This window comes from Piliocolobus tephrosceles, chromosome 7, assembly GCF_002776525.5.
Source record: "Piliocolobus tephrosceles isolate RC106 chromosome 7, ASM277652v3, whole genome shotgun sequence".
NCBI classification, from domain to species: Eukaryota; Metazoa; Chordata; class Mammalia; order Primates; family Cercopithecidae; genus Piliocolobus; species Piliocolobus tephrosceles.
In genome coordinates this window covers 136,316,533-136,335,126 of record NC_045440.1, presented here as the reverse complement: position 1 = coordinate 136,335,126, position 18,594 = coordinate 136,316,533, and the positions used below count along the sequence as shown (strand labels likewise).

The window sequence follows — 18,594 nt, the reverse complement described above, 5'->3', positions numbered from 1 at the left end:
TTCAGTGCCATGTACATACTAAATGAAAACTTGCCTAATAGAATAATGAATATATATATTATAATCACATATCATGTATATTAGTGTCAACATATAGGCAGTTGTGAATTGTTTCTCTGGTGAGTGGTGAAACTATTGAATACTGATGAATGGTTACTTTTTCTCAAACTGATGTCTTTTTAAATATGCTTTCCTACCTTATTTTATAAAAGCAACAAAATTCTATACCAATGGCTGAATTTTATGCTCTACCAAAACATGGGCAGTCTACCATTTTGTTGAAGTACTACAAGGGAGTCTTTTTTCTTTCTTTTTTCAATGACTCACTGAGTGTCTCTTATTCCTTATACAGACATCAGCTGACGTTTCCCCTAGCATGGTGAAATGTGCCTAGAGCATAAAGAGATCATACATTCATTTTAGGACCGGCTCCTTCTTGTAAATTGTAGGCCTCCTGATGCTACCAAATGAATCAATGTGAACAGAGGCATATGTGGAAAGGATCCATGGTTTAGAGTCAGATAGACTAGGGTTCATACCATAGCTCTGCCACTTACTAGCTATGTAAAATATCCAAGTAATTTGCTGCTTTTGTAAATCATTTTTTCCTGCTATATGATGAAGATAATCATGATACTTAGCTTTTAGAGGTTTGTGAAGAGTAGATAAAGGGCAAAAAGTAGGGGGCCAGGTCATGCTAAATGTTCAATAACTCACATTAATTTGAAATAGTATTTTATTACTAGACTGAGTACTTATATTCATTGTATATAAGCTTTTAAATGTAAAAATATCAGAAATTCAGTAGAGCATGAGGCAGATGTGTAGAAGGATGAGAGACATTTTGTAATCTATCAGTGTGTAATTATCTAACATTTTTTAATGGTCCTAATGATACTTGTCCTTTCACCAACCAGTCTTTGTCCTATCCTAGGAGGTACGATTTAGGTTCTTCTAAGGCCTAGTCAGTAACCTCACAAGAAAAGAAAAGGCTTTGTCTTTGGGCAGTTAGGCACGTTGCTGGGCTTTGCTGTGGGATTGGACTGTAGAAACCAATTGGAAAGGACCTGCTAAAAACAAATCAGCTACTAAGTTTATTGGAGCAGAATGAAGCAAGAGTCAAGATCTAGAGATAATTTTGTTATCTGCTCTAAAGGTTTGGTATTGTTCAGAAGGGTCCTTTTTTTAAACTATAATCCAGGTGTTGGAAGAGTGTCTTCATTTTGTTTACAATCAAGAGAGGATAGGTAAAGGTAGGGGCATTATAAAGGAAAGATGCCGGGGGATTAGGGAGGCTGCAGTTGATAACTGTTGAATGTTGAAACCTTGGAAATTGGAGTGCAGACAGAAATACAGGTCCAGAACTCTGAAACCTCCTAAGTGTCCAGCACCATATAGTTGCCCCATTAATTTTCACAGAGGCAAAAGGCTGTAGAAGAAAGAGCACTGGAATAGGAGAAAAAAGATCTAGATTTTTACCTTGCCTCTCCCACTTGTAAGCCCTGAGTTATTGAACAATGCACTTAACCTACTGGAGCCTCCATTTTCGTATTTATTAATAGGGATAACAAGAACCAAAATGTTCTGTTAAAGTGCATGTCTGGAAATAGTCCCTTTTGATGTTTCCAAAGTCTCAGATTTCTACCCATACTATTCAATATTTTTATCAATGATTTGGATTGAGAACATATAGATTCCAGGGATAACATATTTGTATGACATCATGTAAATATATTAAAAGTATTGTGAAAATAATGAGAATCCCTCAAAATTCTAACAGCACAAAATGAATAGTCATTCAAATAGTAGGCAACATATTTAGCTTACCACCCTTAGGCAATGGAAAGCATAGACATTAACAACCTCCATTAAATTATGACATTAAATATTTACAGAAATCTATGAAGTTTATTTTGGGCAATCTCTACTGCACAGATTCACATTTGTTAAAAAAAAAAAAAAAAAATACTAAGCCTTGGAGAGAATAATTAGCAAGAGGTAGAGCCAGGATTGAAACCAAGGATATGAACCTAGCTCTATCTGCAAAGTCTGAATTACATACTGATTTTGTAATATAAAATTGGTCCCAAAGTCTAAGAGAGGAAAGGTACCTCTAAATATACAGGAAAAAGACTAGAAATTGATAGTTTATTTAGATGAGATCAGGTGCATTCAGGGTGGTGTGGCCGTAGACTTGATAGTCTATTTAATAGTGTGATAATATGTTGGTAACTGGAGGGGGAAAAAAAAGAATCAAGCTAATGTGACTTAAGCTTCATTGCTAAAGACATGGATTCTATAATGAGGGAGGTGATAGTCCTTATATCTCTTGGGCAGACACACCTAAAGGGCTAGGTTCTACGGTTGGCATGATATTTAAGAGGAACTCTAAAAAGTGGAGAATACTCAGAGAAAAGTCATCAAACTATAATAGCTAAGGGATCAAAACTACATCATGTCATATAAAGATGACTTAAATGAACTGGAGGACTTTTAATATGGAGAAGCAAGGACCCAGGGAGGACATGAAAACTCTCTTTAAATAGCTGAATAGATCTCAAATGGGAGATAGAGGGAATGGAAAAGGAAGGGAAAGAAAAGAAGGGAGGAAGTGAACATTTATTAAGCCCATACTAGGTGCTAAGCACAGACCATTTATTTTGTTATGTAATTATTAAGATAACCTGATAAGAAAGATTTTTTTTCTTGTTTTTCATATAAGGAAAGAGTCTAAGAGGCTAAGTGACTGGATTAAGGTTACTCACCTAAGCAATGACAGAGTTGGAATTATGGGCTTAGAGGGGGATTGACTTCAAATCCCCTGTCTTGTCTACTATGCTACAGCCCGTATTTGTTCAGTGAAGGGTTGTGGGGGTGCTTAGTAAGTGTGGGGTCCTTGTTACTGAAGATGTGCACGCAGAGAGGCACAATGTTTGTCAGAAATACGGCAGATGGGAAATTTGGTGGGGCTGCAGACATGACCATCAAAACTCCTTCTGATTCTTAGAATCTGTAATTTTCTGGAAGCATATGGCCCCAATTTATGCAATTAAGTGGAATACATAATATGTAAAAATTATTGAAAGCATCAAGGTAAGAGCACATGAGAGCTATTGTACTATCAGTGCTGTTAATCGATTGACACAAAACCACCCCAAGAACTCAGATACATTCAGACAGTATATATTTTCATAGGTTTTACCAGATTTCCATAGCCTGTCAGGTGATTTCATTCAGTAACTGGCATTGAGTTTATTTACATACTGAACATTTTTTAGGCTCACAATATCTGCCCTCCAGTAATGTATAAAATAATTACTGAGGCGGACATACATACACAAAAATCACAGTGAGATTAATTGAGGTTTAGGACAAAGAAAAATAATTTTTATGGGAGAAGAGAGGGGGAAAAACTAAGCAGTTTTGAAGAAATAACACATAACATACTCTTTTATCCAATATGGCTCTATTACTATTGTCACCAGGCTTCCACCAAACCTCATCTCAAGAAATTTTACATTTATGAAACATTTTCATAATAATTTGGTTGCCTGTCAATTATAGGGCCATGTGATTCCTTCCTTCCTTCCTTCCTTCCTTCCTTCCTTCCTTCCTTCCTTCCTTCCTTCCTTCCTCCCTTCCTTCCCTTATTCGTTTCTTCCTTTCTTCCCTTCTTTCTCTCCCTCTTTCTTTCTCTCTCTTTTCCTCCTTCCTTTAGATACAGGGTCTTTGGTATGGTGCCCAGGCTGGAGTGCAGTGGCTATTCACAGGCATGAATAGCATACTGCAGCTTCAAATTTCCTGGGCTAAAGGGATCCTCCTGCCTTAGCCTTCCGAGTAGCTGGGACTATAGGCACACACCACCAATCCCATCTCAATGTGATTGGTTTTTAAAACTAAGACACATATAGGTTTGCTCAAGGAATTATGAGGCTTCCCTGGATACCAAATCAGGGAAGGTAACCGTGTGCCCATTCGTGCAGCCAACCTGGAGGGAAATTTGCACAGGTCAAAAATGATCCTTTTGACTGCATGTTCACCCTGTACCTCATATGTTTCCGGTGGCTACATACTTATAATGTCTCTATTACAGTGACAAGATTAAAGATCTGGCAACTGGAGGGGTATTCAAAATAAGGGAGAAGAGGGGATTTTGAGCTTCCGACATCCCATCCAAAAAAAATAATAGACTAACATCAAACGTAGGTTCATCGTATGGTGAGGAAAGTGATTAGCCATCATGTTTTTACCAAGGTTTAAAACAGAAAGAAGCACTAAAGGATCTGTAGTTCAATGCTGTCACAGGTGAGGAGATGAAGCCCAGAAGGTTAAGAGTGACATTCCTAATGGTTGCAGAAGTAATTGACAGTCATGGATGCAAAGATGTTATTTTCCTTCACAGTGATGAGACATGGTTGATGTGGGACTGGATGTACTGAATAGATATTTAAAGGGCTTTCCCTTTTCCTTCTTAGTTTTACCTGTGATTCCCTGGATGGTGGCCATTCTTTTGAATGCAGCTCCATAGATCCCCTGACAGGCTCCCACTATATCTGTCGCCGAAGTCCCAGACTCCTCACCAATGGCTACTATATTTGGACCGAAGACAGCTTCCTGTGCGACAAAGATGGCAACATAACTCTGAACCCAACACAGACCAGTGTTATCTACAAAGAGAACTTAGTTAGGTAAGTAGAGCATATTACAGAAAGAAATCTGAAGTCCAATCCATCCATTAATTGTTCTCTCATTCATTTATTCACCCAACTATCTTTTATAAGGATCCCACTATTGTTCCAGACTGTGGAAATACAAAGGGTAAGAGGGAATGGGCATAGCCAACATGAAAACAAATGAGAGCGATGAAGTAATACGGGTGCAAGGATAGAAACCTGTCAGGGTGCAGTGAAGGGATAAAAGAAAGGAGATACATTTTACTTGGGGAATTGGTAAAAATAAGCTCACTAGAGGTGGTGATGGCTGATTTAAGTCTTGAAAAATGTAGGATGTTAGTTAAAATAAAAATAGGAAAGAGGACTTCTGGAAAGATGGCACAGGCGTGGCATTCTGAGAGACCCTGGTAAAACTTGGAGAATAGCAAATAGTTTGGTAGGAATAAGCTTAGGGTGGGAAGGGGTGTTTTGTAAGAAAGAAGACTGATCACAGGAGCAGGGGCTGGATGAAAGGGGTTAAGTTTCAGGCTAAGGAGTTTCAGCAGTACTCTATAGATGAAGAGGGGTCATTAATAAATTATCAGATGTATTCTTAGAAAGATAATAATGACTGCTATGGAAAGGATGGGTGGTTGGATGTGTGTGACTATGTCAGTAGAGAGTGAGTACAATGGGAAAAATGAAGGCAAGGTATCTATGGATTAAAAGCAAGTTGTGGTAGCAATGATGAAAGAATAAGGGTGGGGAGATAGATAAAAAGAATGGTAAAGGGGTGGAATCTTGGTCATCCAAAGATGTGGGAGGTCCAGCAAAGGAAGAACACTTGCATGAATCTTAGGACTCTGGTTCTGTCAACTAGATGTATGGTAGGACCATTTATCAAGATCAGAAAGAAAGGACGGGCATGTTTGAGGAAAGAAGATGGATGAGTTCACTTTGGATAGGTACATTTGGATAATCACACTCATTTTCTTTTGCTTCAAAACCACCCATATGCTGACTGAATCAGTCAGCTATTGACACAATAAGGCTGTGTAACAAATAACTGTCAAATCTTAATGATATAAAACAATGATATAAAACGTATGTTGGAAGTTAGTTGCAGTAGGTTGGTTTAGTCTGAACAAGGTTGAGGTTGGCTTCAGTTGGAATCAGTGTGCATCATATAGGTCATTCCCTTGAGATCATTTGACTACAGAAAAATGTTCTTTCCATTGCAATTACACAAATGCAAGGGGACATACCCCAAGAGCAGGTACATTTCAAGCCTCTGTGTGCATCATTCTGCTACCATCTCACTGGTCAATTCAACTTATATGGGCAAGTTGGAATAAGGGTCAGGGAAATACAATCTACCCTTGTTGATGAGGGAGGGAGGCATCTGAAACCCAGTGTGTCCAACATAGATTAGGTCACCTTTCTTTTAAAATGTTTCTCACATGATTTCTATTTCAATGAAAAGAAGCACCATTTATCCTCTGCTGTGAGTCTCTCTAGACTTGACATTTTTATTGATACATCCCGTTTAGTCAGGTGGTAAGGATAAGATGTTGTAGGTAGTAACCATAGATCTAAATATGTAATGTTTCAAATGAAAGCAGATTTTACTTCTTTTTTTATGTCTTTTTTTTTTTTTTTTTTTGAGATGGAGTCTTGCTCTGTTGCCAGGCTGGAGTACAGTGGCATGATCTCGGCTCACTGCAACCTCCGACTCCCTGGTTCAAGCGATTCTTCTGCCTCAGCCTCCCAAGTAGCTGGGATTACAGGCACCCACCACCATGCCCAGATAATTTTTGTATTTTTTGTAGAGACAGGGTTTCATCATGTTGGCCAGGATAGTCTCGATCTCCTGACCTTATGATCTGCCCACCTCCAACTCCCAAAGTGCTGGGATTACAGGTGTAAGCCACTGCGCTGGGCCCAGATTTTATTTCTTGCTCATGTAATTGTCCAGCATGAGTGTTCTAGCTTAACTGGTGACCCAACTTGAAGCAGAGACTTGGAGACCCAGATTTCTTTCATCATATGCATCTGCTAACCATGCAAGCCTTATAGAGGCTGTGGCATGGTGGAATTGCCTGGAACCAACTGGTACAAGTGTAGAAAGAATGTGAGTTGAAGGAACACCTACTTTCCCCAAGGCTCCAAGCCATAAATGACACAGATCACTTCTGCTCACATTCCACTGGGGAGACCTTAGACTCATGACCACACCTAATGGCAAAGGAGCAGAAGATGTAGTTCAGTTGTGTGTCCAGGTAAGGTGTATTTGGTAAGAAGTTTATTGTTTCCATGACAAACATGAAGACCAAATGAATCTACTTCCTAAAATTATTTTGAATTGTTCCTCTTGTCTTTGTTCCCATAGCTATTTTCTTCATTCAGGCCACCATCACCTCCTGTTTAGATTTCTGCAATGATTACCTTAGCATTCTGATGCCTCCTGCATTAGCCACCTTCCAGTACATTCTCCAGGCCAGGCCACTGCAAGGTGGTTTCCTTACATTAGTTAGGCACCCCCCTTCAGGGAAGTTTTACTCCATTTTCTTTCTTCTCATTTCGCCTTGCATAACTGCCAATGTTTATTACTAAAAATATAATAAAGTATTGATTGCTTTCTGTGTGCTAGGGACTATCTCAACTGGTTTGTATATATACTACCATTTGATTCCCAGCTCCTGCTCTGGAATCTTATGACATAGATTTTATTACTGCCATTCCCATTTCACAAAGGTGAAACATAAGTTCAGAGAGATTAAGTAATTTTCTCAAGCTCACAGGGCTATTAGGTGGAAATAGGATTCCAGCTCAGATGGTCTGACTTTCAAGAATCAGTTTTGCAACACCACTTTTAACTCTAGCCCACATTATATAGATATTCTTGATGTTAAAGATGTTTCATCCATACTTTTTGTTCTCATATTTGATGAGTGCCCATCCCATAATAGGTACTCAATAAAGTTTTGTTTAGTGAATTAATGAATGTAAGAATAAATGAATAAAAATTTCTAATTGCTGTTTATTCCATTTAAATGATCTCATCTTAGAACCTACAAGAATCTTTCAAATTTCATTCATTTTCACAAGAATGTGTTCCATTGTCATGAACTCTACCATTTTTCTCAACTTGCCATTCCTGGAACCAATGACAGAGAGAGTTCAAATAAAGTAGATTTTCTCAACAGTAGCACTATTCACATTTTGCACCAGATAATTATTTGTTGTGGGCAACTGCCCTGTGCACTGTAGGATGTTTAATGACATCTCTAGCCTCTTCTCACCATCTGCCAGGAGCACTCCTTCCCTGGTGTAACATTAACAAAATGTCTCCGAAACCTACCAGATGTTCCCTGCAGCCAAAAATCAACCTGGTTGAGAACCATCAGGATAAAGAATGCACAAGGCTTGTTGTAATTCATCCTAACCACCAAGGGAAAGCACAATTCAAAATGCATCTTCTGGTAGCAGCTGTAGCTGAAGAGCAGAATTTTGTGATGGGAAAACTGTTCCATGCCCTCCTTGCATGTGATGGGAAAGCTGTCCCACTCGACCTTGCATTACCTAGCTTTGGTTCAGGCCCTCACTACTTTTCACCAGTATAGTGAGCACCCTGTGCTCAGCACAGGGCTTGACACATCACAGGAAGATATGCAACAGTGACTCCCCTGTGCACTTCGATCAGCCCCTCTGCCCTCAATCTTGCACCTCTGAGCCACCCTCTGTTACTGACAATTTTGGAAATGCAAACCGAATTATGTCATCACTACTGTGTTCCCTGTAGCCATGCTTTAGAGGTCTCCCTTTGTTCCAACACTAAATTCCAACTCCCTTGTATCATATGGGAAGTCCATCATTACCTGCCTTCCTTTTACCTGTCCAGTTTCATTTCTTGGCATGACCTAATCACACCTACTCGTTCCTCGATGAACAGGTCAGATCATCTCATGCAGCTTACAGCTCATTTCTCCCAGAAAAACTCCCTTGATTATCAATTAGCACTGCCACTCCTGGTGCCCTCAGAGCAGCCTCTAGGTAATCCTTTCAGAGCACGTATCTCCTATATAGCATAGCGATCAAAAGCAAAGACCATGGAGGCAGACTCTCTGGGTTTGCATCCCAACTATGTCCCTTACTAGCTACATGACCTCAACCAAGTGACTTAACCTATTTGTGCCTAAGTTTCCTGATCAGAAAAATGGGATAATAACAGTATCTGTTTCACAGAGTTGTACTGAAGATAATGTGAGTTAATCTATGTAAAGCACTAAGAAAGATGCCTGGCACAGAATAAACTGTAGGAAAGCATTACCTATATGTGCATTATTTTTTTTCTTTCTCCCATAATACATTGTGAACTTCTTACACACAAAGTTTTGTCTTTTATCTCAGTTCTCTTGACATTGAGCCAAGGACCTGGCACACAGTAGAATTTTGAGACTTGGGTTGTGGAAATCACACTTTTGAACTAAAGGTAACTATTATTAATTGTTCACCATGCTTTCATTTCTCTCTAGGATATTTAGAAAGAAAAAGAGAATCCGTCATCCCTTTTCTTCTCTCTTCAACCTCAGTACCTCCAAATCTTGGCTGCATGGAAGTATCTTTTGTGACGTCGACTCTTCTCCAAGTGAGGACAACTGTTTGGAGGGGATCAAGAGGTTGGACACAGACCATTGCAATGGAAATGGTGAGTTTTGAGTCTTCTTTTCCATAGTAAAATTTTATCTCCAAGTGGGCAGTGGTAACCCTGTGGTCCTTGACCAATGTCAGTTCCAGAGATGACAGTCATTTTGATGGAGAGATGGGCCACATTTTTAAAATTCTCTCTATACTACATGTGTGATCAAAACACATATGTGTCTATGTCATGCAAAATAGTCTAATGTAAATGTGTAAATTATTAAGTTGATAATGCTGGGAAAATATTTGCACATTTCCACAGTATCTTTTCTATAAGGAATATGGGTGGAGAAAGGATACTGGAGAGTCAGATTTAGAAGACCTATACTGGAAAAAATGTACTGGAGTCAGGGTTCAAGTCCTAGTATGAGTACACTTGGATAGTACTTAACTTTGCTGAGTTTAAATTTCTTCGTTTTTAAAGCCATATATATATATATATATGTTATATATGTGTGTGTGTATACATATAATTTGAAATATAATATATATTAGATATATACATATTGTGTAATAACAATATTCATACAAGTAAGTACGTGTATATACATCTATATAAACACAGTGATGGGAACTCAAAGCATCTATTTTAAAATTTATTTTTCTTTTTCAACTTTTATTTTAGAATCAGAAGGTACATGTGCAGGTTTGTTACCTGGGTATATTATCTGATGCTGAGGTTTGGGTTATGAACGATCCCATCACCCAGTTACTAAGCATAGTACCCATAGTTAGTTGTTCAACCCTTGCCCCCTTCTCTCTCTCCCCCATCTAGTAGCCCCGGTGTCTACTGTTGCCATCTTTATATTCATGAATATCTGATGTTTAGCTCCCACTTATAAGTGAGAACATGGGGTATTTGGTTTTCTCTTCCTGTGTTAATTTGCTTAAGATAATGGCTTCTAGCTTCAGCCATGTTGCTGCAAAGGACCTGATTTCATTATTTTTAATGGCTGTGTAGTATTACATGGCGTATATGTACCATTTTCTTCATTCAATTCCATGTTGATGGGAACCTAGGTTGATTCTTTGTCTTTGTTATTGTGAACAGGGCTGCCATGAAAATGTGAGTGTGTGTGTCATTTTGGTATAATGATTTGTTTCCTCTTGGATATATACCAAGTAATGGGATTGCTAGTGAAATGGTGGTTCTAAAGTCTTTGAGGAATTTCCAAAGTGCTTTCCACAGTGGTTGAATTAATTTACATTCCCACTAACAGTGTGTAAACATTCCCTTTTCTCTGAAGCGTCACCAACATCTGCTGTTTTTTTATTTTTAAATAATAGCCATTCTGACTGGTGTGAGATAGTGTCTCATTATGCTTTTTATTTGCATTTCTATGATGATTAGTGATGATGAAAATTATTTCACATGTTTGTTGCTGCATGTATGTCTTCTTTTGAGAAGTATCTGCTCATATCCTTTGCCCATTTTAAATGGGGTTATTTGGTTTTCGCTTATTAAATTGTTTAAATTCCTAATAGATTCTAGATATTAGACCTCTGTTAGATTCATAGTTCATGAATATTTCTACAATTCTGTAGGTTGTCTGTTTACTCTGTTGATAGTTTCCTTTGTTGTGCAGAAGCTCTTTAGTTTAATTAAGTTCTATTTGTCAATTTTTGTTTTTGTTGAAATTGCTTTTGAGGACTTAGTTATAAATTATTTTCCAAGGCTGATGTCCAGAATGGTGTTGCCTAGGTTTTCTTCTAGGATTCTGCTAGTTTAAGGGAGGTCTTACATTTAAATCTTTAATCCTTCTTGAGTTTTTATATATGGAGAAAGGTAGAGGTTGTTTTATTCTTCTGCATATAGCTATCCCAGCACCATTTATTGAATAGAGAGTCCTTTCCCCATCGCTTATTTTTTGTCAACTTTGTCGAAAATTAGGTGGCTCTATGAGTGAAGCTTTATTTCTAGGTTCTCTATTCCATTCCACTGGTTTATGTATTTGTTTTTGTATCAGTACCATGCTGTTTTGGTTACTATTGCCTTATAGTATAGTTTGAAGTTGGGTAATATGATGCCTCTGGCATTGTTCTTTTTGCTTAGAATTGCTTTGGCTATTCAAACTCTTTTTTGGTACCAAGTTAAATTTAAATTGAAAAATAATATTGATAGTTTGATAGGAATAGGGATAGTTTGATAGGAGTAGTTTGAATTTGTAGATTGCTTTAGGCAATATGGACATTTTTGTGATACTGATTCTTCCAATCCATGAGCATGAAATACTTTTCCATTTATTTGTGTCACTTGTAATTTTTTTTTTTTTTTTTTTGAGACAGAGTCTCGCTCTGTCACCCAGGCTGGAGTGCGGTGGTGCAATCTCAGCTCTCTGCCTCCTGGGTTCACACTATTCTCCTGCCTCAGCCTCCCAAGTAGCTGGGACTGCAGGTGCCCGCCACCATGCCTGCCTAATTTTTCTGTATTTGTAGTAGAGACGGATTTTCACCATGTTAGCCAGGATGGTCTCGATCTCCTGACCTCATGATCTGCCCGCCTCAGCCTCCCAACATGCTTGGATTACAGGGGTGAGCCACCATGCCTGGCCCTGTCACTTATAATTTATTTAAGCAGTTCTTTGTGGTTCTTCTTGTAGAGATCTTTTATGTCCTTGGTTAGAGGTATTCCCAGGTATATTATTTTTTGTGGCTATTGTAAATGGGATTGCATTCTTGATTTGGCTCTCAGCTTGAATGTCGTCAGTGTACACAAAGTTATTAGGATACAGAATTGACTACTGATTTCTGTACGTTGATTCTCAAAGCATATTTTAAAGATGAAATGGGACAATGACTATCAGTCATAGTTCAATGTCTGGTGCTCAGTAAGTTGTAGTTATAATTATTTTTATTACTAGAATGGAAACAACAGATATTTATTGGGCACTTACTATTTTCCAGGTACTGCAGTAGGTCAGGTGATATAAAGATGAAATAAACAATGTAACCCCTGTCTTTTTGGGCCTTCTGGTTTACTGGAACAGGCGCTGGGGTTCAGCTCTTTGTTAAATAATTGCAGAAACATGACATAATGATTGTGGTAGGTGCCATGAAAAAAGTTATATGACATAATGGGGAATTTGACTCATTTGGAAACTTAAGAAAAGTTTCCCTGTGGAACTGGCAATGGAGATGAGTGCTAGACAGTGAGGGGGGTTTTGCTGGGCAAAGGGGAAAGGCAAGAACATTCTGTGCTGAGGAGATGAAAATGTCTGGAGTGTGAGTTGCCTAGTGAGTAGACATGCTTGGTGAGAGAAGATAGCATGCATGGTTTGGAACACAATGAGTTTAAGTTTCTTTGGGACATCCAAGAGACAATGTCAAGATGGTGTTGGTATTTGTAATTTGGAGCTCAGAGGAGGAATCTGAGTTAAAGTTATACATCTGGAAGTCATATCAGTATAGGTAGTCATTGAGGCCTTGCAGTGGATGAGATGGATTAGGAAGAGAGTATACAGTTTTCAAAAGAGAGAGCCTAAAGTGGAATGTTGTGAACTCAAACATTGAATAAGTGAATAGGACAGGACTAACCTGCAAAGAGATTAGGAAGGAAGCATTCACAGAGGTGAGTGGAAAACCAAGAGAGTGCTGTGTAATGAAATTCCTAGGATAATAGTGGTATAAAAGGTGGGAGTTCTTAGCAATGGCAAATCATGCTAGAAAGGTAAATAGGATGAGGACTGAGTGTTCAACAGATTCATTGGCCTGGGGGTGACTGTTAGTGGAGTGAAGGTAGCAGAAGAGAACCACGAGTACAAAGAAGAGAGAGTGAGAGGTAAGGAAATAAAGGAATGGCCTATAGAAGACCCTGATGTCTGCCGGGAAGGGATAGGGGGAGGTGAAGGTGGACGAAGGCAAATGAGAAGATTGAGTGAGTCCCTGCTGCCTCTTCTTTCTCTTTCTCCTCCTCCTATCAACAATGGGGGAAATTTGAGCATGTGTCATGATATGGTTTGGCTGTGTCCCCACCCAAATCTCATCTTGAATTCCCACGTGTTGTGGGAGGGGCCTGGTGGGAGGTAATTGAATCATGGGGGCAGGTCCCGTGCTGTTTTCGTGATAGTGAAGAAGTCTCATGAGACCTGATGATTCTATAAGGGGAAGTTTCCCTGCACGAGCTCTCTCTTTCCCTGCTGCCATCCATGTAGGACGTGATTTGATCCTCCTTGCCTTCTGCCAGGACTGTGAGGCTTTCCTGGTCAGGTGGAACTGTAAGTCCATTAAACTCCTTTCTTTTGTACATTGCCCAGTCTTGGGTATGTCTTTATCATCAGCCTGAAAACGGACTAATACATGTCACTTCATCAACAAACGGGCCTGAAATAAAAGTGGGTTTGCAAGTCCACTTTGATATGTTATATACTCATTTAACAGTCATTCTTTCATGTATTCATTCACTCATCAAACTCACTGAGTCTGTGCTATGTGCCAGCTACTGCACTAAACACAACACTCTTCCAAGCTAAGTAAGACATTACTTTGAGAAATTCCTGGTTTAAAACAGGCAAATAAATACATTTGCAAATAATTTTAGTATAATGCCTGAAATAGCATAAGAGATTTAAGAGTAGTATGTGGAGACAATGTCAGAGGTTTATCCAGGGGAGGCAGTGTTAGCTGTACCTAGAGGTGGCTGGGAGGGCTTCAGAGGGAGACAACATTTTAGTGGGTTTTTTTTTTTGTTTTTTTTTTTTTTAAACATAGTCTCGCTCTGTCACCAGGCTGGAATGCAGTGGCGTAATCTAGGCTCACTGCAATCTCTGACTCCCTGGTTCAAGCAATTCTCCTACCTCAGCCTCCCGTTTAGCCAGGATTACAGGCAAATGCCACCTGACCCAGCTAATTTTTGTATTTTTAGTAGAGACGGGGTTTCACCATGTGGGCCAGGATGGTCTCGATCTCCTGACCTCATGATCCACCTGCCTCAGCCTCCCAAAGTGCTTGGATTACAGGTGTGAGCCACCACGCCCGGCTCTGAGTGGGTCTTAAAGGAGGAGTGGGATGGCTAGGCAGAGATGAACTGGGGAGATACTCCCAGCTTCCCCATTCTTCCAAACTGCTGCGAGGCTCACCTTCCCAAGGTATTAAATGTGGCCTTGTCATTCCTTAACACAGCATACAAGGTCTTTTTGAATATTTCCTACTTTTCCAACCCAAACTGGCTGCATAATTTTCAGGCCCAGTGCAGAATAAAATACAGGGCCCCCTGTTCAAAAATGCTTAAGAATTTCAAGTGTCAACCAAGAAAAACTGTTAAACCAAGAAAAAGACCCTTGTGAGCAAGAAGCCCTGTGCAGTGGCACTTGTCAAAGGTCTGTGTGGCTGGTCTTGTCTTCAACTCCATCGTTTTCCTTTCCTTTCCCATACATGCAATTGACACAGATCACACTGATCTTTCAGTTTCCTGAATGGATCCTGCTCTTCCACACATCTGTGGCTTTTCTTATGTCACTCACTCTGCTGTAATTCATTTATGCATTCATTTGGAAGATTTTACTGAGGGCCAACGACGTGTCAGGCATTATTCTACACAGTGGACATAGTGGTGAATAAAACGGACAAAATGGCTTGCTCTCGTGGAACTTGCATTTCTGTAGGGGGAGACAGACAATAAATAAATTATGTAGCATGTTAATAATTGGTGAGTGGTATGGGAAACAAGAATGGGGGAAGTGATGGAGATTGCAAATGCAAATAAAATGGTTACAGAAGGCCTTATTGAGAAAGACTTTTGAGCATTGGCTTAAAAGCAAAAGCAAAACAGCTCTGTAGATATCTGGGGGAGGAACAATCCAGGCAAGTGAAATGCTGGTGTACAGGTTCTAGTTTCGGAGCCTGCACTGGGCTGAGTGAGTGAGGGGAGATAGTAGGGCAAAGACTGAAAGGTGTGTCAGGAATGCAAGTGAGAAGGGACAAGGAGAGCTGTGGGGTCATTTCAAAGGCTTTGCTTTCATACTCTGAGAGGATGGCAAACCACTGGAGGATTCTGAGCTGAGGAATAACTTGTTTCGATTTACATGTTGAAAGGATTATTCCAGCTGCTGGGTTCAGATTAGATGTCAGGTATTCGGAACAGAAGCTAGAAACCCTTTAAGAAGTGATGAGAAGTAGGATTCCAGATTCATTTTACAGGTAGAGGCAACAAGATTTGCCTAGGTGGCTGTGAGAGGAAAAGAGAAGTCAAGGGTGCTTACTACGTGCTGAGCACTTCACATTTTGTCTTTTAAAAATATATTAGCTTGCTTACATACATTATCTTGTTTAAATATCCCCCAAACTCATAGGAAGTAAGTCATATTATCATATTTATTATAATTATGATAAAACTGAAGTTCAGGGTTAAAGATTCACCCAAGTCAATTTAGCTTATAAACAGCAGAGTTGGGGCTGGGCACAGTGGCTCACGCCTGTAATCCCAGCACTTTGGGAGGCCAAGGCGGGTGGATCACGAGGTCAGAAGATCGAGACCATCCTGGCTAACATGGTGAAACCCTGTCTCTACTAAAAATACAAAAAATTAGCCGGGCGTGGTGGCAGGCACCTGTAATCCCAGCTCCTTGGGAAGCTGAGGCAGGAGAATGGCTTGAACCCCGGAGGCGGAGCATGCAGTGAGCAGAGATCGTGCCACTGCACTCCAGGCTGGGTGACAGAGCGAGACTGTCTCAAAAAATAAATAAATAAATAAATAAATAAATAAATAAATAAATAAATAACCAGCAGAGTTGGAATTCAACTTAGGTCTATCTGATTTAAAAGTGCAGACTCTGTTCTGCTGCCAGGAAGGGCTTTGTTCTCCTTTTCAAGGAGAAATCCATTATGTCCCTCTAGCAGGCCCAAAGAGCAAGCTAGAGGACTCGTATAATGCAATAATGTATTCATATAATGTGTAGCAATTATATGGCTATGATTTTTCTTAATCTGCTTCCTAGATAGAAAACACACATAGCATTTTTTAAAATTTTCAATAACTTTGATTTATAAAATGTTACAAAAAATAGTACAGAGAGGGTCAGTATATGCTTCATCCAGCTTTGCCCACTCATAACTACTTATACAACTATAGCACATTATCAAAACCAGGAAATGGACATTGGCACAATACCATGATGATTCTACCAATTTTTCCATATATTCCTGTGTGTGTGTGTGTGCATGTAATACTAGATTACTTTTAAAAATACAATAAGTGCTTGTTAAATGAAGAAACAATTCTTAATATGATCAAAGGATTACTTCAATTGAGTGATTCTAGTTTTCCACAATAGTAAGAATGTATAAGCAGGACGAGGAGAGGAGAAAGAGCAGGGATGTGGGGGGTGAGGCCAGAAAGATTAACCATAGTTATTTGAAGAACCTTTTGTGCCGTTGAGGATTTGGGGTTTTATCTAATCAATCAAGAATATTTTTGATCGCTCTTAAGCAGGGTGATGATGCAATCAGATTTGGAATTTTCAAGTTATCTTTGCAATAGCACAATTGAGGATTGGATGGGAGCTCCGAGGCAATTAAAATCAACCAGTATCCTAAGGAAGAGGCAGGAAATAGGGAGGAAGGAAGAGACTTAAAGAATATTTTCCAAGGTAGAATTGACAGGTTGGTGATAGATAGAATGTAGTGCTGAGAAAGTGGGGAAATCAAAGAAAGCTGATGTATTTAATTTGGGAGACTGAGTCAAAAATTCTGCAAGTCACCAAGGGCTGGAAGATAGTGTGGTAGAGTCATAAGGAAAATGAGCTTTTGAACTGGATGAACCTGAATTCAAATCCTAGAACCACCTTTTCCCACCTGATTGTTCTTGGGCAAGTTATTAACTAACCTCTCTGATCCTCCACTTCTTAGATATAAAATAAGAAAAATAATAGCAGATAGAATGGGGAAGATGAAATGCAATAATTCATGAAGTGTCACATCTCTAGTATCACTTATGAATACCAGGGGCTGGTATTCTGCTTAATACACATTAGCTCTAAAAAGGCAGAAAAGAACAGATGGGGATCATCAAAACAGACAATAAATTTTATTTCTTATGGGTTGAATTTGAGATACCGTATGGGAAATACATAACCAGTAGAGGTTTGGAAACATAAGGGGATTCAGGAGTAAGGAAGGATCTAGAGACACTGATTCATAAGCCAATCTGAGAAGCAATACAGTTTTTTGGAATAAAGAAGTCTACTTATGGAAAACAAGTGAATGAGAAGAAAGGAGAGTTAATAAAGGAATTCAGGAGGTTGAACAGAAACCCCAGTAATAATGATCCCTAATTGTGTGAGTGCTAGAGGTGAGCACAGTTCCAACAAAGCCACATGTCATGTCATCACTTCTCTGCAAAGCCTCTGAGTGAGTTATTATTCTTTATCCCCATTTTCCAGGGGAAGAAGCTAAGGCAGCTTAGGTACTATGTGAGGCCACACAGGTAGGAAGTCGCATAGCCAGGATTTGAAGAGAAAAGTCTGAGCGTGTGCTCTTAATCACTGGACTACACTGGGAAAAAGCTCATTGGGGAAAGTTTCTCAGGCAAAGAAGCAGAAGAGTGTGGTGTTACGAAAGAAAAGAATATGAAGAACTGGTTAATGATGCACAGCTTGATAAAGAGGCCAACTTAAGAATTCTGTAGTCCCTGGTAGATGTGTTATGTCTGGAATCTTCACTCAGAAGGCAAAGGAGAAGTCACCACTCTGACTCTTTCTGACAGAGTAGCACAAATATCTTAGTACAGAGCTCTTGTTACTTTTTAATTGAGATATAATCCACATGCCTTAAAACTCACCAATTTAATGTATACAATTCAGTGATTTTTTAGTACAGTCATAGGGAGGTCATGCAATCACGACTGCTTTCCTGTTCCAGAACATTCCATCAGCCCCAAGGAGAAACCTTATTCTCAATAGCAGTCACTCCTCCTTCCCCACCAGCCCCTGACAACCAGTATTCATCTACTTTCAGGATCCATGGATTTGCCTATTTTGGACTCTCATTATTTTGTTTCATTTTGATAAAATGTTTAATTAAGGTGTTGTTGATGAAGTGGGCAATGTGATGTTTCAATATAGTTATACATTGTGAAATGGCAAAGTCAGGTTAATTAACATATCCATCACCTCGTATACTTACCATTTGTTATTGTTGTTGTGAGAACATTTAAGAGCTGCTCTCTTAGCAATTTTTTTGTTTTTTGAGACCTAGTCTCACTCTGTTGCCCAGGCTGGAGTGCAGTGGTCTGGCCTTGGCTTACTGC

The 18,594-nt window shown here is 39.3% G+C and overlaps 1 protein-coding gene across 3 annotated transcripts in view; it reads left to right on the top strand.

Moving 5' to 3' along the window:
• Positions 1-18,594, top strand: part of TMEM71 (transmembrane protein 71) — a 48,417-nt gene that overhangs the window by 4,222 nt on the left and 25,601 nt on the right. For all 3 annotated transcript variants that reach the window (XM_023223710.2, XM_023223718.3, XM_023223725.3), the window contains 2 exons: positions 4,476-4,688; positions 9,188-9,360. In XM_023223710.2, coding sequence (XP_023079478.1) covers positions 4,476-4,688; positions 9,188-9,360 — 386 coding nt within the window. The remainder of the gene's footprint in view (positions 1-4,475; positions 4,689-9,187; positions 9,361-18,594) is intronic.